Genomic DNA, 22934 nt, shown 5'->3' with positions numbered 1-22934 from the left:
AATCGAGTACAAGTATTCCACGCCGGATATTTGTACAGTTAATCATTTGAACAATACAGAATCAATTTGACCAGTTGAGGTTTTAACGTTTGCCACGTATAAATCAGTCGCTCGCTCTCGGTTGTTTATGATTCGCTTGCCAGGGATATAGGGCAAAAAAGTTGAATAACAAATCAGCGAGGGTAAAAGGTCCGAAATTGAGCGCGTCCACACGTATAAGTTGCTTGGTGTGTATGTTACTGATAATTTATGCTGGAGCACGCACTGCGAGTACATTGTTCAGAGAGCGCGCAAACGCCTGTACGCATTGCGTTGTTTGAAGAAGTCAGGTGTAATGGAAGGGGAGTTAGTTGTGGTGTACTCCAGCCTGATCCATTCAGTGTTGGAGTATGCCTTCCCATTTTGGGCAAATTTGCCGAAATATCTTAGCCTCCTAATTGAGGGTGTGCAGAAGAAAGCCTTAGAGATAATCTTTCCTGGGCTTCCCTACAGGGACGCACTTGTGCACTTTGGTCTTCGTACTCTCTCGGATCGGCGTGCTGCAGCATGCACTAAGTTTATCCAGAGAGTTCGGGACACCGGTGTCCTTGCTAACTTGCTGCCATTGCGCACAAGTGTGTCCCATGGATACAATCTACGTTCAAGCACCATCAGAGAGGATCCCGCCATGGCCTCTAATAACCGTCTCGACAAAATTTACATAGAGATATTCCTTGTAAAATGTTTCATGATAATGTATATATATGATTAGTATTTTGACCACTCTTGTAATTTAGCTGTTAAGCCACAAAAAGAGTAATTAAACTGATTATTATTATTATTATTATTATTATTATTATTATTATTATCATTATCATTATCATTATCATTATCATTATCATTATTATTATTGGCATAATTATGCGAAATGTAATATATGCAGCGTAACTCAAAGAAATCAATTAAACTTATTTGAAGGAAACCTCCAGTTTCCCAACCGCGCTGTGATGTAAACAAAGCTTCTTCGATCGTTCTCTGATAGCTTCTGCCAGTCGAAGGTGGTCTTTTAGGCGGCGAGAATTTTTTTCTTTCTTTACGCTTTTTGCAAGCAGTCCTTTTTGCGTCCTTGGGGAAGCAACGCTACTAAAGTTGCTCCGAGTCAGCTTTATATAAGTTAACTTATGAGCTTTATTTCTCCATGTAAATTAATTTATATGCGAGCGAGGACCAGATTCCTTTGTTGAGAAGGGAGTGCTATCCGCAGAAAATGCTATAACGCGGTTGTGAAATCCTTCGAGCCCTTCATCTCAAGTTGAATGCAACGGCTGGGAGGAGGTGTGTATGTCACTTCATTCATTTTCTTTCAGTCATCGTTTAGTGTTATCAGACCTCCTGAGTCCTTATAAAGAGCACCTGTTTTCACTCTTAGCTCAACAGATACGTCGACAGAAATTACCTGGCACACCACCTCTATTTTGATGCATCTTTGCGTTCAGGGTTAATACATGAATAATTTGTGTCTGACGCCAACCTAGTTCACCGCATTTATCTTATGTCCAAACACTCTCAAGATACACAAGCTAAAGAATTTCACGTACTCTTACTTAACGGAACCAAAATAATATTCTTAGTGAAATGAAGTGATCATAAAGGCATTCATGATAAAAAATGCTAAAAGCAGTCAATAATGAAGTACTAATTTATTTGTGTAACGGCGTTTTCACAGACAGATTTATTTTTAGATTGAATTTTCCGCGAATGAGACTCCCACAGGAGCCCGATGACCAATTACAAGAAATTAAGCTGACGTCATAGGGTCACCGAACCGGAACTGCCTTTGTCTTTTGACCTAATTCGCGGGAAGGGCTAGTCTAAAAATAAACCTACTTGTGAAAACGCCGTTTCACAGACGCTGTATGGACGTTGCACGCTCCAGATGGGCTCCTGTAACTGCGTAGCCACCAGTGTGGACCACAGATATCAAGACATGTCAAACTGGATTGAAACCAGTGAAAAATGCACCATCTTCAAAACCGTTTTCCACCTGAACACGAAAAGCGTTGACTGTGTAAGAACTTTCGTTTATATATAGTATGGCCGCATAGCCGCGTTGAGCCACAGAAAGCGCGCGAATTATGTTCAGGTGAGTTAACCGGGGTTGAGCCTGCAATCCAATCGAAAACCAGTACGTGGTCAGCGGTCAACTTAAAAAAACAGCTAACCTCGACGAGCTCTAAGCTTGAGCCCGCGATATGGTCACGTGATACTGGTCAGCGGATACCTTGTTTTGGCAGGTGTCAATTAATCAAAAGATGGATATCCAATATCAAAGATGTATGCTGTATTAAACTAGCATGATACTGGTCACATTGGCATTCATGGAGGGGTGGACGTACGGATGTTCATGACGTCATGGCTATAAAACCAAATTTTCTCGCATCGATGGGTTACCATATTTTCTTAACTATGGTGCTCCACGCGCGCGCGTGGAGCTTCGCTATTATAATTCAATGTTTTTATTATTTATGCTACCAGCGAATTATTCAAAAGTGATGTTAATGTTTTCAGGAAATTTATACAGTAGTGAGGAATAATGTGGTCTCTGCTATCAGAGGTTGAGGTTGAAAATTTGTGAATTGGCTCGATTTGGGGAGGCAGAAATTTCTCTTTTATGCAAATTTTAAAAGTGTACATTTAATGTGGAAAGTCTGGAAATGCAAATTATTGAAAGCAGGTCTTGTCTTCTGTGTGATGTTTCAAATTCGTAATGGTAATAGGACTGATTGGAGTCCAATTCAGTCTGTTATCATACGAATGATAACAAATCGGACGAACGTGCAGAGGGAGTCCGATTTGTTTATCACTGGTATGGTTACCCTGGGAGGGAAGGGGGAGTGACTCCCGTGTAAAAAGGACGGGGGTGCTCGTCGGAAATTTTGAAAAGAACCCCAAAGAGGTACCAAGATCCTGTCTTGTGGGCGTGGCATGAAATTTTTTCACCCCTAAGAAGTATCGAATTATGGGTTTTAAACAACATTAAAAAATAGTTAATTATCAAATGGCCCAGTACTCCGAATGGTACTGCTAAAGCTCCCGCTGTGGATCTTTCTAGGCTGAACACCCTAAGAGGTGCCAAAACCGCTTTTTTTAACCCCTAAAAGGTACGACGAGCACCCCCGTCCTTTTTATATGGGAGTCTCCCCTCCCATCCCCCCGGGATGGTTACAGACCGAATCGGACGACACGAAGTCCTATTACCAATTAATCATAATAAAAATTGCAATTTCAGATTAAAGAAGAAGAGCCAAGAAAGGGAAAATTTGCTAAAAGGAAGGGAACATTTGCTTTAATTAATTAAAAGACGTACAAAGGGGCGTAAATTGTTTTAAAGTTGCTCTGAAGTAAATGAGTTGCCAGTAATCGGATCCCTCTTTATACGCAAAGGGTTCTGGGATCGCCTGAGGCCGAACATTGCAAGTAGCTGCAAGAAAATATATGGCGGAAACCTCAAAGATGCATCAAAATAGAGGTGGTGCGGCCGGTAATTTCTGTCGACTTAGCTGTTGAGATGAAAGTGAAAACAAATGTTCTTTATAAGGACTCTGAACGTCTGATAACACTAAACGATGACTGAAAGAAAATGAATGAAGTGACATTTATACCTCCTTCCAGCTGTGGCATTCAAGTTGGGATGAATCGAAGCCTTCGAGCACGAGGGATTTCATCAAAAGTAAGACACAAACAGCAGTGATAAACATATTGAACTTGTTCATTTTGATTATGACTTGACGTTTCGTATGTACTCTACATACATTTTCAAAAGTAACCGTTGAAATTTAAAACAGCTATTTATATATAACAAAGCGGATGAGGGGACTGGAACCTAGATTAAGCAAATACTCAACAGTAAAATATCTAATAATAATAAACACAGAAAAGATTAATAAAGCATCAGCTTTTCACTTCCGTCGTTGACGTTGAAAGCTGGCTCAAGTTCTTGAATAAAGAAGGTCTCTTTTATTTTACAATGATAGTCTGTTTTGCCCTTCGCTAAAATATCAAAATGATCCCACTTGATGTTATGTCCAGTGGCCTTGACGTGGTCAGCAATGGCTGAAGTATCGTCACTTTTAGCTAGGGCCTTAAAATGTTCGGTTTTTCTATCGTGAAGCCGCCGTTTAGTTTTACCGATGTAAAAACTGTTACAATCCCAACAATTTTGCTCTGTAGGTTCCAGTCCCCTCATCCGCTTTGTTATACATAAATAGCTGTTTTAAATTTCAACGGTTACTTTTGAAAATGTATGTACAGCACATACGAAACGTCGAGTCATGATCAAAATGAACAAGTTCAATATGTTTATCACTGCTGTTTGTGTCTTATTTTTGATCAAACTACGATGGCCCAAGAACAAAAGTATTTTCGAGGGATTTCGCAACCGCGTTATAGCATTTTCTGCGGATAGCACCTCTTTTTCTACAAAGGAATCTGGTCTTCGCTCGGGTCTTATCACACCTAGCATTTGTTATCATACATTAATTAATTTACATGGACAAATAAAGTTTATAAGTTAACTTATATAAAGCTGACTCAGAACAACTCCGTTAAGCGTAAAGAAAGAAAAAAATTATTCTCGCCACCTAAAACGCCTAAACCTTTTCCCCTCATTTGAAGTTTAAAATACCACCTTCGACTAGCAGAAGCTATCAGAGTACGATCTAAGGAGATTTGTTTACATCACAGCGCGCGGTTGGGGAACGGGAAGCTGGCAACTTGAGGTTTCTTCAAATAAGTTGAATTTATTTCTTGGAGTCATTCTGCATATATTGCATTTCGCATAATTATGCCATTCCGCAAACTCATTCCTCCTTTTACCCTCACCGATAATAAATAGCTTATTGGATCATCAAGTGTATAGTATCGTGGCATATTTTCAATCGTCTCTTGTATTTTTGACTCGCCAAAATAGAGCGAGACTCGTAAAAATATCGCAACGTACTACACACTTTATGATCCAATAACCAATTCAACTTTTTTGCACCATATCTTTAGCAATAACATATATTTGCAATGTTATGATAAAAAAAATTATTATTAACATGTATCATCAGAAAATGATTGTTTTTTTCCAACTATCTAGTTCCTCCAAGGATGATTACACTGCCTGCTAGGAAAACTCGAAATGGTATTGGATCAAATTTAACACTTACATGCGAAGTGTCTGGTGATCCATTGCCAAACATCACATGGACAAGAGAAGGTGCCACCACATGGACAAGAGAAGGTGCCACGACTAACCAGTTGGTAAATGCCACTGGTTCCGTTTTGAATCTTGTAAGGATACAGTTGAATGACGCTGGATCGTACAGATGTACGGCTGATAATGGATATGGAGTTGTTTCAAGTCTTGCGTCTGTTAACATAATTTGTAAGTTACGAAAGGAAATAAGATATATATATTTTTTGACCATGCAAAGGACTATCATTGTAGAGACCGTGCATAGATTTCATTCTAATGGGGCGTAAGGTCTTTATAGGATTCTGCGTTTGGGTGGCACACCCGGACATCAAAGAAAGCAGAACCTTGGCTTGCCCAAAATCTACGTGCGCGAATGTCAAGCCGAGCGCCAGGGGCTCAATTAGAACCTCTTGGTAAGACTTCGCCATTGATCTCCTGTAAGACTGGTTGCACTTCAATATCATGAAACATGGCATTCGGCATTTCAACGTAGAGATCACGGAGCTCATTATGCCGATGGATAATAAAGCCCCCTCGTCTGCATATCATAGCATGGTCAGCACTGAACTTATCCCCACAGAAACAGACCGAAGGGATATCGTTGATTTTGCCAATCATACCTCAAGGCAACGGCATCTCTAAACTCTTATTGAGAGTATAGACCATGTCCTTAAGCGGGATTACTGTCAATCAGCTTGATACGCCTTTCTTCATAGCAAGATCGGCGGCTTTCCTAGTCTTACTTGATAGGGAGTTTCTCACATTTTCACACCTCTCCTGCAAAGCTTCATATTTCTCTTTATGCACACTTTGATGCAAAGTTCTTACTACAGTGTTATCCAGATGCTCGTGTGCTTGTAAAACTATCTGCGTTACAAGCGGGGCAGTTATCTTGACGGACAATGCGTACTCTGACTCCGCTTGTTTTCTAGGGTTCGTAAAACTCAGTCCTCCCATCCGTACTGGTAGATCCAAAAGATCTCGCCCACTCTGTGAGCAGTTATGCCCCGTGATGGCAGGTATCAGTATGTCAAAGATTGTGCACTCTAGCGGTTCCATCAGATCATGAATGTCTCAGAAGCGTTCTAAGGAAATACGTCCAGCGATGTCACAGTCCAAATGTGAAGGCCGCAAAATGCATGACCTGGACCCAATAGCTGCGTTTACGTGCTTGTGGCCCTTGCTCGGTGATGTTGATTGCCTTGCCCCTGAACATCTCTCTCTCCCCAGCAGCATCTTCTTTCTTTGGCTTAGTAATCAGTCAACACTTTTTTGAACGGGGGGATCAAGCGATTTGCTAGTATGGCCTCCATGGAAGTAGGATCAACATATTCCGTACACAACCTCCTTGTCAGTGTGGCAATAGCATCACAAAGATTGAAACTTGATTTCTTGAACGATTTAGAAGTTAGAATTCTCTTAAATCTATTTACGTCGATACCAGAAGGTTCCCCCGGCTCTTTAGTCCTTAAAGCGGCCTCCTTTATAATTTCTCCATCTATTTCCTGATATAAAATATCAGGAATATTCTCCACCGGACCAAACAATAGGGAACCAAGCTTAGCCTCCTTCGCTGCCGGGTTTTTGTCGTGCAGTTGCGGCATAACATCAACATCATCCGTCAAGAGCAACACGCCCCCACCATCATCACCTCTCATAAAACGTAGCGCCGAATTAATTCGACCTTCAATAACTAGCTTAGCGAAAATTTTCGCTTTATTTGGTGGATCATGTCTCTTTGCTCTTTGTAAGCGCCTTTGAATCATTCTCCCCTCACGCAAAGGATAGTCAATTTCACCATTTTTCCACAGTCCCAACCGCTTTTCGAGACATTGTTGGTGTTGTTTGCTTTAGATTTTTGGCTAGGGTTTTGTAGCGCCAGAGCAAGGTAAATAATTACCACTTTGAGTGTGATGTGATGCACTGTTGTGCCATTGTTCCAATCGTTAACATGCTTGGTTAGTTGATCGATCAAATCCCGTCCCGTTTTACCATATGGGACCAAGAGGGTGTTTTTGCGTCAAGTTGCAATCTCATTAAACGCATAATTGGTAATTGACCCGCTAACTGTTATGACATGCCCATCGTCATTAAGGCACCAGTTGACAATCGGCAGCGTGTTGATTGCCGTGTATTCTGGTAATCGGCCCGGAACACCATTACACACCTCTGATGAATCGCCTATTGATTCATCTCTCTAGAAATTTACTACGTACCTGTCATATGCAAATCAAGATCCCTTTCAGCGGAAAAAGTGTTATTTACTTCGAATAATTACTTTGATTTTCGTTTTCAATACAACCTTGGGTAGAAATATCCCTCGCTACCGTAGCATTATCTTCTACCTCACCATTCATCCCCGCGGTAACATCAGTTTACAGTGTCCCCAATTAGTGCTCCAGCGCTAGAACGACTAGACACTTGATAAAGTTCCTTTCGCATCCATTCTACCGTTGTTCATTTTTTCTAGTCTTGAAGCCCGAACCCAGAGGTTTTGGCTCTTCAGTTGTAAATGGCCATTTCGTCCCAAAGCTCTTTCATGACATCTACCTAACCGCTTCTCCTTCCATTTTCATTGCAGGAAGGATTCTTAGACGGCACAAGATCTTTAGCTTTTCTCTTACAATCCAAAATGTCCTTATTCATCTGCTCAGTCTATTTCACCTTCGGCTTTCGCGCTTGGCTTGACATCCCTGCAATAAAAAACACTGCAAAAACGGTTTTGACTGTTGCCAGTAAATTGTATTATTGAATCCTTTCCACCTTCATTATAGATAGTTCGTATTTTTCCTTAGGTCTAGTAAGTACCAGCCAGAGTTGAACTGACATAAAAAAAAAGCTTAAAAAGAATTAAAATCCAAACGCCAGTGACACGTCACGTATTAAGTAACAGACATAAATGTCTACAAGTAATTGCCTAATCTAAGAACAAAGAGATCACATCCTCGAATTTCAGCTATTGGACTGGTGCTTAGCTTACCTTAATTGGTTGGCTTTGCGAAACAGACCCTTACGATAGTCTAATACAAGGTGGGGTGTTTACTGCTTTCGACCATGCCCAACAAACGGAATTGTCAAGTGAAGCTATGATCTTCGCAGTTATAAACGCAACTTCACTAGGCAATTGCAAAAGTTGCGTTCAAAACTGCGAAGATCATAGCTTCACTTGATTTCATATTCGCAGTTCATGTATGATCCATTTCATATATATCATTTCATCATTGATTCATTCCTCACTGGAATATTAGAACCCACAAATGACCAGCTCCCAACGTCAGTGGCTTCATAGCTAAGTTGGTTAGAGCGTCGCACCGGTAACGCGAGGTCACGGGTTCAACCCCTGTTGAAGTCCTGAATTTTTCAGGCTTCACTACGCAATTACAAAAGTTGCGTTCATAACTGCAAAGATCATAGCTTCACTTGATTTCATATCCGCAGTTCATATATGATCCATTTCATATATATCATTTCATCATTCAACAGAATTGTGTTAGTGAGGCTATGGTAAAAAAAAATAGCATAATCTGTTGACTTTGCTTTTATCCGGTTTGTTGATTAATGCCCGCCACTATCATTTATGTGACATGTGTCCACTTAGGCATAATATGTTTATTTGAGCTAAAAGACCTTACAGGCTCCCTTGTGAGTTAATTTCGTCAATAATGATGACGATGATGATAATGATGTTGATGATGATGATGATGGCGATGTATGGGTATTCTCCCAGGAAGACAACAGTGAGCTCATTTTACCCCCCTCTTTCCATTAGTACTCCGTTCTAAGGGTATTTAAAGATACCTGGAGCTACACAGATTGGAAAGAAGTCGAAGCAAGTAGGTGAGGTCACTAGGGATCGAGCTCGGGACCACTCGCACAGAATGCCTCCCACTAACCAAGTGCGCAATCCTTACCTCTGCCTTGATCTCGCGATTGAATTTAATAATTTAATAGCTATGGAAAATGAAGAGGGTAAAGAGTGTTCCAGTTGTCATTTAAAAATTAGACTAGTAGCCCATGCGGGCTACGGGTCAATAGCCCATGAGGCGAAGCCGAATGGGCTATTGACTCGCGGCCCTTAAGGGCCAAATGTCTAATTGTTTTAGTATCACAGGCAATAATCAAGTTAGCAAATGCAAGTTGAAGAAATATTTATTTCGGAATAGAACGAAAGGAAGCGTCACGCTGTTCGCTACTCGAGGACTAGTACTAATAGTCCTGTAGTAGCGTAGCCAATACAAATGCAAGATTTGCATTAGTCCACTAGTTGGGTGATACTAATAGAGCATCAGACATTGCTCCTGTAATAATGCCTGACAGACTTGAATGGTGGAATGGAGTTGGCAGCACTTCAAAGAACAGCAACAATGGTGATGATGATGTTGACAATATCACAAAAGTAGTTACTAGAAGTTGATCAACTTCCCACACATACATGCAAAGCAATACGACTCTTAGAAATCGATTTTATCAGAGAAGTAATAGTTTCGTGATTATCAACTATCTGTGACAGGTTCTTCGCATTGTAAGACAACTACACTTTTACTGAGATTGCTACAAGGAATAGGATGGACAGATGCTCTCAGAACAAGAGGATCCCTTCAATTCGAAGAACTGGCATCAAATCTGACAGCAGCAGTAAGTTAGCATACATTCCAATTGTGAACGATATAATATCAAGTTGTGTTGCCTTTTTGGCTACTACCACCATGTGTGACAGAGCGTTTTTCAAGTATTTCCTTTCTGGTCTTTCCTTGGGTCCCACGTGCTGGATTGAGATGAGCCATCTGTATTCCAGTTCAGTTACCTCAACAAAAATAAATTTTGTCCATACGCTGCAAAATATCTCATGCATGACGCTCTTGTTTTTGTATCATTTTATTTCACCATGCATAACAGGACACCTTTGGTTAGACTGTCTAGTCTTCTCGGATAAGGACCAAAAAACCGTACATAGCGGGCCCCGTCTCACAGCCCTTTTAATGTTCATAACCTTGTGGGACTTAAAAGAACCCACACACCATTCGCAAAGAGTAGGGTACAGAGTTACCGGTGTTGTGGTATGTCCTCTGTGGTATATCATGGTTGGGAGAGTAAATACTCGGAGATATTACCTACACCAGGCTGCTCTTAAATCCAAGGGTAAAGAAAGATATATGATATACGGAATAAGCGCTCCGGTGCGGGCGGATCATGTGGAAAATATCTTACTTGTCTGGTCGCTCTCGGCGTGTTGCGGTCAATGGGGAACTGTCAGACAGATCTCACCTATCATTCGGTGTTCCTCAAGGGTCATGTCTAGGACCGCTACTCTTTTCTGCCTATGCTAGTAAGCTGTTTGAAGAAACTAAGACCCATCTGCCAAACAGCCATGCATATGCAGACGACACTCAACTTTACCTGTCGTTCAAGCCAGACAGTTCTGAAAGAGAGACGGAGGCAAAGTGTGCTATGGAGTGGTGTATCAGGGCTGTGAGGGCGTGTATGGTCGAAGATAAGTTGAAGCTATATGAAGAGCATACTGAGTTCATGCTCATTGGAACTCGCCAGCAACTTTAGGAAAGTCTAAACTGATAGTTCTGCCTTTACCCGAGAAATAAGAAAGGATAACAAGGCTATCATTAGCATAAGAAAGGAGGATGAAAAGTGTTTCAGGTGCAGTATCTTGGCGGGTTTACAACCAGTTAAAACTGACCACGAGCGAAGCTATCAACGCAACCCTATGTAAACGAGATCAACTTGGATGACAGTCGAGTGTCCTGAACCTGTAAGTAAAATCCCAAAGTTTGACAAGGGGCACAAGATTGCAGTCAGCGTGTTTGAGATTCAAAAACCGGAGGTTCGTTCCGGTCTTCTCCTGGACGGTGAACTTTCGAAAACATCAGCCATCATAAACACTTCAGAGAAGAGGTAGAGATCGTGGTGGTCGTTGCTTTTCTCGATGTGGTGTTTGTCCCTCTTTCGTCAAATTCGACTTAAGCTTTTTCTAAGGATGCATTCATGATTCTAGCGAGTCCCGAAAACCCAGGTAGCCAATGGAGAAAGAAACACACTTTTCCATATTGTTTGGAATGCAGTAGATGGTCTTGTTCTTTAATGTCCTCGTGCCTTGCATAATGAGGTGAGAGTCATACTCAGTAGCTTCGGAGATTATGAAGAATGACTGCAATTCGACCCGTTAACCAAAAGTTCAATTTGCAAGTGTTGTGGGCCTCCCCTTTCGAATCCGATCAGTCCCAAGTTCCCCTCCACAAATGTGACAATGGGTGGCTTGTTGAAACTCTTGTTCCTCAGGAGGAGTCAATTGCATGGGCACTATCTCTCTCATGAGAGTTTGAATTATTTCTTCTTCCAGCCGTAACGCTTCCAGGAACTTGTCTATTGTATCCTCTCCACGATAGACTATGTCATGTTTAAAATTTGTGATCTTTTAGAAGCAATCACGTACGAAAAAATCACAGGCCAGATGTTTTTTAAATTTTAAATTTCTCCGTCGAGGAGAACACCGGAACAACTATTCCGTCCTCGAATCCAAACACGTTGACTGAGACCTTGTTCCGCTTCTCAAACTTTGGGATTTTACTTATACGTACAGGACACCAGATTGTTTTTTTTCCCGAATGAGCGATACACTATACCTTTGTTTCATCGCGTCGCTCTGTATCTTTTATTTCTATGTTCCTCAATTCGCTCGATCGGCGTGATCCACACGCACCAGAACGCTCATTCCATATACTACTGTCCTCGGTTGTTCAAAAGGTGGATAACGCTATCCACCGGATAAACACCAGCAAATCCAATAGACGTTTAATTTCTGCAGATATGGCGGCTATTGGAACTGTCAGACAGATCTCACCTATCATTCGGTGTTCCTCAAGGGTCATGTCTAGGACCGCTACTCTTTTCTGCCTATGCTAGTAAGCTGTTTGAAGAAACTAAGACCCATCTGCCAAACAGCCATGCATATGCAGACGACACTCAACTTTACCTGTCGTTCAAGCCAGACAGTTCTGAAAGAGAGACGGAGGCAAAGTGTGCTATGGAGTGGTGTATCAGGGCTGTGAGGGCGTGTATGGTCGAAGATAAGTTGAAGCTATATGAAGAGAATACTGAGTTCATGCTCATTGGAACTCGCCAGCAACTTTAGGAAAGTCTAAACTGATAGTTCTGCCTTTACCCGAGAAATAAGAAAGGATAACAAGGCTATCATTAGCATAAGAAAGGAGGATGAAAAGTGTTTCAGGTGCAGTATCTTGGCGGGTTTACAACCAGTTAAAACTGACCACGAGCGAAGCTATCAACGCAACCCTATGTAAACGAGATCAACTTGGATGACAGTCGAGTGTCCTGAACCTGTAAGTAAAATCCCAAAGTTTGACAAGGGGCACAAGATTGCAGTCAGCGTGTTTGAGATTCAAAAACCGGAGATTCGTTCCGGTCTTCTCCTGGACGGTGAACTTTCGAAAACATCAGCCATCATAAACACTTCAGAGAAGAGGTAGAGATCGTGGTGGTCGTTGCTTTTCTCGATGTGGTGTTTGTCCCTCTTTCGTCAAATTCGACTTAAGCTTTTTCTAAGGATGCATTCATGATTCTAGCGAGTCCCGAAAACCCAGGTAGCCAATGGAGAAAGAAACATACTTTTCCATATTGTTTGGAATGCAGTAGATGGTCTTGTTCTTTAATGTCCTCGTGCCTTGCATAATGAGGTGAGAGTCATACTCAGTAGCTTCGGAGATTATGAAGAATGACTGCAATTCGACCCGTTAACCAAAAGTTCAATTTGCAAGTGTTGTGGGCCTCCCCTTTCGAATCCGATCAGTCCCAAGTTCCCCTCCACAAATGTGACAATGGGTGGCTTGTTGAAACTCTTGTTCCTCAGGAGGAGTCAATTGCATGGGCACTATCTCTCTCATGAGAGTTTGAATTATTTCTTCTTCCAGCCGTAACGCTTCCAGGAACTTGTCTATTGTATCCTCTCCACGATAGACTATGTCATGTTTAAAATTTGTGATCTTTTAGAAGCAATCACGTACGAAAAAATCACAGGCCAGATGTTTTTTAAATTTTAAATTTCTCCGTCGAGGAGAACACCGGAACAACTATTCCGTCCTCGAATCCAAACACGTTGACTGAGACCTTGTTCCGCTTCTCAAACTTTGGGATTTTACTTATACGTACAGGACACCAGATTGTTTTTTTTTCCGAATGAGCGATACACTATACCTTTGTTTCATCGCGTCGCTCTGTATCTTTTATTTCTATGTTCCTCAATTCGCTCGATCGGCGTGATCCACACGCACCAGAACGCTCATTCCATATACTACTGTCCTCGGTTGTTCAAAAGGTGGATAACGCTATCCACCGGATAAACACCAGCAAATCCAATAGACGTTTAATTTCTGCAGATATGGCGGCTATTTTGATTTTTATTATTTCAAATGGCTATTATGGGACGCCCAGTGGGAAAATACATGTTAATTTGCCCCCTGAGTATCCCAAATGTCTTTCGAAACCATGGAAATCAAAGTGGCCGCCTTATCTGTAAAAATGGTCTATTGATTTATCCAGTGGATAGCGTTATGCACCCTTTGAACAACTGGGGCCATAAGTACTACAGTAAATACAGTCATGTGCAGCATCTTTTATTAATACATTTATTTCCTCTCAGCTTCCCCCTAGATGTAATCTAGTTTCACTTTTACTGAAATTTTCTTTTACAGATCTCAAGCCCATACAGCCGGCCAGAAAATGAAGGAAAACGTCCCTATTACATAAACATTACGGAATTTAGGTAACGTTTTACTTTGATGCAGTGTTTACTAACCGGCCGTTCAACAAACAGCTGCAGAAAATCTGCTATGTCTTAAGAGATGTGCCTTCTTTAATTCTCAACACGTTGACTTCATACAACATTTTGTTCCATTTTCTTTTACTCTTTGTAAGGTTCACGCTTACACTAGGGGTTTTGAAATGTACTATTGTTGCTACAAAGGTTAACAAATAGACAGTTTAATTGTGAATATGGATTAAAGCCAATAAAGTAAATGCTGTTGATCTTGGTCATAACATTCTAATCAACAGGCACCTTAAGGGCTTTCCAATAAGAAAATCAAAGGCTACCTTACTCAGTATTTTAAATTGACAGGATCACAAATTGCAATTCCATTTCCTTTGTGTGCAGAAATATTAAGCACTGTTTGTTACAATAATATTTGAGTACAAGATGACACTTGTTTGCACGCAGCTGCAAAAATTGCAAATGTTCGCAAAAATCGTAAAAGCTAAAAATAGGACGTCAACGGAAGCCGACAGTGCGCCCGTTGCCCTCCACACTCTGTCGGTGCTCCATTTTACGGGTATTTAAAACTATAGCTACACGGATCAAAGGAAAGTAGAAACAGACGATGAAGTCACCGAGGATCGAACAAATGGTTTTCAACTAAACTAAATTTTCTGCGACTGAAAGGAATGAAAAAAAAATCTCTTTTTTCCCACGCCACCCTCTCATTCTGACGTGATTGCCTAATTTAACTTAACTGGCGTCCAGTCCTCGCGGAATGCAAGGATTATATCTTGCGCGGTTGACACGCTAAACTTAAGAAATAAAGAGAAGACTAAAATACGTCAATAACTTTTAGAAAAAAAATGTCCAAAACATGATTTATTGAACTCACCGAAATGCATTTTATTGCTCTTTTAAGAAACCACACAATCCGACATATTTAAACAAAAGTCTATGAAGCATTGTTTACCTATTTCAAGTCTTAGCTCTGGTATCGTCCAAGCCATTGTGGAGCTTCAGTTTTCAAGTGGCCTCATGGACCCACTTCAACCACTTCATGTCGATATAGCTGATGGGGAACTTGGACCGTTCACAGTTGATACGCAGTTGGTAGTAAACCCAAGTAAGTTTACCATTTTAATGCTAGAACCTCAATCTCCTACATAAAATCTTGAAATTTCTTATCATTTATTTCTTGCTGTACCTGTTCATGGCGTTTTTTAAATGAAGAATGAAAAACATTTCACGAGTGCTTTGGGGGATTTTTGAAAGCATGGTGTTTCCTAAAATGGATTACGCATTAACAATACAGCCATTTAGACTCTTACAAAGTTGAAACCTTGGGTGTCTAAGCAAGGCCTTAGACTCTAAAGTTCTGATAGAGTACGCTCTTTCATCTTCAAGGTTCGAAGGTTCGGCTCTTGGAAGGCTGTTCCGGAGATTCATAGTTTCTTTTTTAACGCCACAGAGTGTCGTTGCCTTAACGCTAAGAAGGTTTTGTGCTAGCGTGTGTTTCGGGGTCTGTTCAGGCCGGGCTGGAGTGACTTGGCTATTGAAAATATTTTGTTTCCCATTAACCAACCTTCACATCCAATACCTTTAAGGCCTGATCCTAGATATTGTGAACTGCACATTGTTTAATATAAAGTACCTTGTCTGTGTTTTCACACCATCACCTGTTTTCTTGTAGTTTCACCGAATATCATTGAAATCTCTGCAAACCAAACAGTAACTGAAGAGGAGGATGTGAAATTGGAGTGTAAAGCTGACGGTAATCCAACTCCGATTATTACGTGGACGAGACGTTCTAATAACGTTGCTGTCACTATGCCATTGGCTCGCATCAGAACGCAAGATGCAGGAGACTACAGATGTACTGCTGATAATGGTGTAGGAAGTCCCGCTACCGGAGATGTCTTCATAATGGTCCATGAGAAATGTGAGTACTGCCGCCAAATAGAGTACGTCACGGAGTTTCCCCTTATGCGTAAGTAACTCTTTGCTTAGTGTCTTAATTCCACACGAATCCTTGGTTTTGTTGTAGTGTCACCAAATATCATTGAAATCTCTGCAAACCAAACAGTAACTGAGGGAGACGATGTGATACTGGACTGTAAAGCTGACGGGAATCCAACACCGAACATCACATGGACGAGACGTTCTGATAACGTTGCTGTCACCATGCCAATGACTAGCATCAGAAGGCAAGATGCAGGAGGCTACCGATGTACTGCTGATAATGGTGTAGGAAGTCCCGCTACTGGAGATGTCTTCATAATTGTCCATGAGAAATGTGAGTACTGCCGCCAAATAGAGTACATCACGGAGTGTCCCCTTATGCCTAAGTAACTCTTTGCTTAGTGTCTTAATTCCACACGAATCCTTGGTTTTGTTGTAGTGTCACCGAATATCATTGAAATCTCTGCAAACCAAACAGTAACTGAGGGAGACGATGTGATACTGGACTGTAAAGCTGACGGGAATCCAACACCGAACATCACATGGACGCGACGTTCTGATAACGTTGCTGTCACCATGCCAATGACTAGCATCAGAAGGCAAGATGCAGGAGGCTACCGATGTACTGCTGATAATGGTGTAGGAAGTCCCGCTACTGGAGATGTCTTCATAATTGTCCATGAGAAATGTGAGTACTGCCGCCAAATAGAGTACATCACGGAGTGTCCTCTTATGCCTAAGTAACTCTTTGCTTATGTGCTTTGCTGAATGTGATTGTTGCCAGGTTATAGAAGACGACACGAAATGTCCCTTAAGCATACAATCTTCATCATTAATTATACGAGTATTAAGCGACATCTGACGTGCGGTATGTTTGATACAAATTTGGCTAGGAGACACTGCTCAGTTCAAGATCTCTTTTCTATTAAGACTTTCGTAATAATTTAAAAGTAATCAAGATCTTCGATTACAGCATGGTATCAATCTTCATTATTATTAATATTATTAACATGCAATATTCTTACCGATATCTTACAATGTAAATCTTATCAGATTCATATCGAGATATTACAAGCTCTTGAGTTTCTTTTATCGCTGATACAAGATCTGAACAGATTTTAAAAAATATTACCATATCTTATGTGAATCCCGCCAACAGTAACATTATTTATATTACAACATTACACGATCTTATTAAAATCCTAGAAGTCCAGGAGACGAGTATGGTCGTCTAGGTACATTTTTCAATTTCTGACTAGTCAGTATCTCTAGGTTCACTAGAAGAATTTTATAAATTCACAGATTTAATGATATAGAATACATGAAAGTTTCGTACATTCAACTTGCATATTCAATATCTTCAACTTTTATGTGAATTGGAGATTGTTCTTCATCATCCGGCTATTCTTAGTTTCAAACCATTACTTTCCTCCCTTTAATAATTGTACATGTACGTATTGATTACTCTTCAATTCCAGGAAATAACTAATTAAAACTAATTAAAAAACACAGAGTGGAAATATACAAATGCCAGAGGCCAATCTTCACCAGTAAATCTTGTCAAGGAGCCTTTTCAGTTGTCCTTCAATGAGAAAAAAGGCCATACAATTGCATAATCAGATCCGTGTGATCCATCACCTCCGTTTAGAAACCTGCAAAACCTTTTCTATTAGACTTTTGCAAAGTAGTTTACAAGATGACAAAGTACATGTTTTCGCAACCTCGTTCCCAGGGTCTCTCTGGCCTGCCAGAGATCCTGGAAACGAGGTTGATGTTTTCGTTTTTTTTTTACCTCAGTGAAGCCTGCTTCTGAGCTTCTAGGAAGCAGCATGAACAAAGTCCTGATATATGCATTAGTCCCAGTTGGAGTATTGGTAGTCACGCTCGTTTCAGTCGTAATTACATGCTACATCATAAGGCAAAAGAAACGTAAGTTTTAAGAAAATTTATTTATTTATTTATTTATTTATTTATTACCTACTGGTACGACACCATCCAGGTATGGTATGAACGGTGTGGAAGTGTGGAGAGAAAAGCAAAGCATTCACGTCGTTGTCAGGTCATGAACGGCAAAGAAACATACCAACATGTAAAACAGACGTGCGGAGTGTACATAGCCTTTGTTTTAGTTCATTTCTGCCGTTCTCACTTTCGTTGACATCGTTGCAGCTTAAACTCGCTAATGCCATAAATTGACCATATTTCAGGTTTTGTGTAGGGCGCGAGCAGCTGAGGATAAATTTTTATATGACATCCATACCGATTATAGCAATTTTATTCTTGGAATGTTGGTACACACTTTCTTTGCCAAACAACTTGGAGTAATAGTGAAATTATTACCATATACGGAAAATGATATGTTTAGATAACGGCTCATGTAGCCGCCGTCATCCTCCGTGCTGTAGGTCACTTATTGTTTATATTTATGATGGCGAAGTCGACGGGAGCGTCAATACGCAATCTCTGAGCATTTAATGAACAAAACAAGGTCTCTGACGGTGCGTTTTGAAGTTTTCTTCATTCCTCTCTTGTTCTTTGTTCATCTTGGACGTGAAATGACAAAACTGCAGGAAAATGCGAGCGCAAAATAGCGAATTTTATATTAATTTCTTTTTTCCCCTTTCAGCGCGTTTAGTCACCCAATGTTGCGCTCAGAAAATCGGCTTTGCTTTTAGTTTGCCATTATTCTTACTTACAGAAATTTTATTTGTTTTTTTCTTTGTTAGGAGTTCAAGAACTTGATCGGTACGTGACAGATGTTGATTTCTTATGCATCTCCCTTTTTTTTTTTTTTTTTTTTTATATTTTTCTCCCGGGCGTCTCTCCTCTTTCCTCCCTCTCTCCTTTTTTCCAAAGAGCAATTCTCCCAATCGTCCAATTTATCAAAGTTTTTCATTATTGTGCATTGGGAGGGGGGGAGGGTAGCTCGTTCCAGGGGGAAGGGGTGGGCGAAAAGCCACTTATTCTAGAGAGGACGTTCCCTGGAAGAGCTAGAGTGTTGCTATACCCACCACTTTTTCTCTTACCGGAAATATTCTTTTTTAAGAAGAAAATTGCGTAATTGCGTAAAATTGGTAATTAACGTTTTATTGTGCAATGTGAGGCATATAATTTGATTATTTTACAAAGCTACTCGGTCGAAGCTCATTTGAATTTGTTCATTTCAAAGAGTGTTTTTAAAGAGTGATTTTAAAATGATTGTACAACGTTTTCCTTTCAGATCACTTGAAGAAGCTAAAGACATACCAGCGTTTCATTTTGTAAGCGCCTTAAGTTACAAAAGATTAATAATTAATCATTGCTTAAAATTGAGCCTCGCCGTCTTGAATTGACCTGAATGAGACCGAAAAATGTTGGTATTTTGGCCTTGCATCGTGTGAATTTCTAAAGGAATTATACACAAAATATAGGTTTGAAATGAAGAGTTGCGTTGATCAATGCTTTTGAGATCAATGCAGTGAAATGAGTAACTTATGCAATTGCGAAAGGGCCGCCAACAAAAAAATACCATCCAGGATACAACGTATGGATGGGGAGAACTGAAAAGGCAAGAAACGTATAAAGTAACTGGCTACATCAGGTGAAATTAAAAGAAGTCTTAGCTAGTCTTCTGTAACTTGTGCTGCATATTAATTGTGAAACGTCGAGGCTGCAGGTAATTAAATCAGTGCTTTTGCTACAAATTCAGATATTCGGATAAAGTTTAGGGCGCACACGAAATGTTTTCTCTAATTTTTAATGAATTTTGATAATCGCAGCCTCCCTAGCTACGAAACATTAGTACATAGTTTCAGTGTAGGGAATGTACTAGTTTCAGTTTAAAGTCTTACGTTTTGGGTCTCCACGGACACATTCATTACTTTAGCATCTTCACAAAGTGACACAAGCAAAAGAGTTCCAGTTTGTGACTGAATGTCTTTATTTCAAACTGTAGAATGAAGGCATTGAATTGGAAAGGAATGGTGGCAAAAATAGTATTGACACTAGTTGTCCTCGTCAGGACATGGAGATACGTGAAGTCACAGAATATCATGAAATTACGCCTTACTCAGAACTTAGTAAGTATGCCATGCATAATCCCGGAACTAGATCCTGGGAAATCTCGTAAAAGGTAGTTGGCTCTTTTGGACAAGGAGCATAAGCATATTGACAATGACAATGACAATGACAATGACAATGACAATGACAATGACAATGACAATGACAATGACAATGACAATGACAATGACAATGGCAATGGCAATGGCAAAGCTAAAGACAATGACAATTACAATTACAATTACAATAGCAATGACAATGACAGTGACAGTGGCAATCACAATGGCAATGGCAATGGCAATGGCAATGGCAATGGCAATGGCAATGGCAATGGCAATGGCAATGGCAATGGCAATGGCAATGGCAATGGCAATGACAATGACAATGACAATAGCAATGACAATGACAGTGACAGTGGCACTCACAATGGCACTAGCAATGGCAATGACAATGACAATTACAATAGCAATGATAATGACAGTGACAGTGGCAATCACAATGGCAATGGCGATGGCAATGGCAATGGCAATGGCAATGGCAAGCAATGGCAATGGCAATGGCAATGGCAATGGCAATGACAATTGCAATAGCAATGACAATGACAGTGACAGTGGTAATCACAATGGGGATGGCAATGGCAGTAAAAATTACAAGGGCAATATAGTAATGGAAATGACAGTGACAATGAAAATCACAATAATAATGGTAATAATAATGACAATGATAATGATTAACCATGAATTACACACTATTATGTAAACTAAATAAAATGACATCCCAAATCTCGAAATGTAAATTTCAATCAGCAAAACTGAGGCGCTTACCAAGGTCTCTTGCCTGTGATACCTTGTCGATTCGAAAGAAGAGGATTAGGGTTTCCGGATCGCTGAATGGAAGGGGGAATCAGAGAGTTCATCCAAACCTCTCTCCTAAAGCTCTTCTCTTAGAAGCCTTGAAATATGAGCCGTTTAAGTGAACTATGTTTGGACTCAGTGTTGTCGAAAAGAAGAATGGAAAGAGACCAAACTGAATTAGTTGACCCACGTTGAAGCCCACATACTCCAGGAAGTACAGGTCTTCGTGTATTTTGTAAGAAAGCGTTATTGCTCTCTTTCCAACAATCTAATTAACTAACAAAATCTAGTAACAGCAACGCGAGAATTCGAGACTCCTTCGAGGATTACAACTTTTAAATATGGTTCTGCCAAGGTTTACTTTTTGCAGTATATTGATCTTACTTCGAATCACATGTGGTATCTTCTCGGGAAATCAAATACAATATGACTCTTTTTTTTTAATATGATATCTCGCAGAGCTTTGGGTCCAAATGGTCCCACAAAACAAATTAATTTTGTGGACTTATAGCAATATGGCTTACAAAATCTCATTTTAAAGATTTTAAAATAGACTTTTCAGTTAAAACAAAATTCAGCATAACAACCAAGGACTTTTCAGAGAAATAACCGTAAAAAAAAAAAAAAAAAGTTTCAAAATAATTGAGGAATAATGGAGATTTTTTCCAAGTTACATGTTCTGGTACAAAAATTGGACAATTTTTTTTTTCTTTGAGTTAACCAAGATTTCCTTCAAATTTAGCTGAAATAGAAGAATCTGTGATTAGACCTCTTTCATTTTGGCGGGAAAAAAGTAAATTCTTGTGTTTTAATGCTAATAAGCCTTTCTTGCCTTGCTATGACCAGCGAATTTCAAAAGAATATTTTGGTTTCAAAATGAGGGCAATAACTCTAATAAACATAAATACAAAAGAATGTGAAGGTGGTGTCCATTTATGAAGGTGGTCTCTTTTTATGATTTCTTAATTATGTCAACACGTGTCATTTCTCCATGACAACAAACAAAGGGGATCAAGTTTTGCATATCAAAGAACATGAATAGAGCGTTCAAAAGGTGCTCTTAACCAAGCTTTTCGAATTTTTAAGTCCAAATTATGAAATTTTCATTTGACGATCTAGTGCAGTTTCTAAGGCAAAAAAGACGGCCAAGATGTAGATTGGGGCAGTAAAGAACACGTGCTGAAATGGTGGCTAGTAGGCGAATGTTCATTGTTATCACTTACCTCAATTTCTGTGTTATTTTCTAGCTGACGTTCTTAAATTGCTTGAAATTTTTTCCTTGGTATTTTTCCCATCCTTTAGCAGAGGTTTTGCCGTGAAAAATCATTTCAAATAGTTCTTAAAATGCGATTTTGTTCGCATGTATACTTAACACACCAAATTTGGAGAAAGCCGGAAGTAACACAAATTTTTCGTGAAGCGTAATTGTTGTCAGACCCAAAGCTCCCATGGGACCGGAAATGAGTAATTAATGTACGTTGTCTTAGGCATTTGTCTAATTATGCCGTTGTTCTCACTTTTGTTTTTTCCACAGAGGCTTATTAAGATGAAGGAGTCAACCAGAAACTTGGAAGAATGTGGAAGATTTGCTGTTCTAACTCAAGAGAAACTTTGATTTGTAATTCTTTACTTACTACTTAGAGGCAAAACAGGCTATTCACTTTGGTGAAATACCAATTTGGTCTCTCCCTTTAAGAACAAATTCCATTGCAATTTACCTTATGATACAAGCGAACGAAGCCTTTGAAGTTTCCATTAAATTAAAGAACTGCCTTGGATTTAAAAGAAATGGTCTCTTCTGGTCTCTTTTGCATGAAGTAAGTTGAATATATATTTAAAGTGCGGGTTACAGAAGAAAAAGAAAAGTGATCCTCGCACTTCATCCACTCCCAACCGAGTGGCTGCATAGCTCTTGCAACCGGCATTGCAGAGGTCATGGGTTCGAATCCTGTTGAAGCCGCCTGAATTTTTCAGGTGCCAGACATTGCGCACCGGTGGCTCAGTTGGTTGAGCACTGGGATGCCATGCAGAAGGTCGTGAGGTTGACTCCGACCGGACCAACGTAACATTCAGGGTCTTAAAA

The 22934-nt window shown here is 40.1% G+C and overlaps 1 protein-coding gene across 4 annotated transcripts in view; it reads left to right on the top strand.

Moving 5' to 3' along the window:
- Positions 1 to 22621, top strand: part of LOC137983210 (contactin-4-like) — a 24918-nt gene extending 2297 nt beyond the window's left edge. For 3 of the 4 annotated variants that reach the window (XM_068830404.1, XM_068830403.1, XM_068830405.1), the window contains exons 4-15: positions 5120 to 5407; positions 9729 to 9853; positions 13939 to 14009; positions 14981 to 15123; positions 15691 to 15939; positions 16045 to 16293; positions 16399 to 16647; positions 17757 to 17888; positions 18686 to 18704; positions 19180 to 19219; positions 19894 to 20017; positions 22386 to 22621. In XM_068830404.1, the coding sequence (XP_068686505.1) occupies positions 5120 to 5407; positions 9729 to 9853; positions 13939 to 14009; positions 14981 to 15123; positions 15691 to 15939; positions 16045 to 16293; positions 16399 to 16647; positions 17757 to 17888; positions 18686 to 18704; positions 19180 to 19219; positions 19894 to 20017; positions 22386 to 22396 (1700 nt within the window). In that variant the 3' untranslated portion in view covers positions 22397 to 22621. Of the gene's footprint in view, positions 1 to 5119; positions 5408 to 9728; positions 9854 to 13938; positions 14010 to 14980; positions 15124 to 15690; positions 15940 to 16044; positions 16294 to 16398; positions 16648 to 17756; positions 17889 to 18685; positions 18705 to 19179; positions 19220 to 19893; positions 20018 to 22385 lie in introns of those variants that run through there. The other variant, XR_011118923.1, reaches the window with a different exon arrangement.
- The last annotated feature ends 313 nt before the right edge of the window (positions 22622 to 22934 follow it).

Source organism: Montipora foliosa, chromosome 13 (assembly GCF_036669935.1).
Source record: "Montipora foliosa isolate CH-2021 chromosome 13, ASM3666993v2, whole genome shotgun sequence".
NCBI lineage: Eukaryota > Metazoa > Cnidaria > Anthozoa > Scleractinia > Acroporidae > Montipora > Montipora foliosa.
Note: the sequence above shows the minus strand (reverse complement) of the source record. Positions and strands in the feature narration are given on the sequence as shown.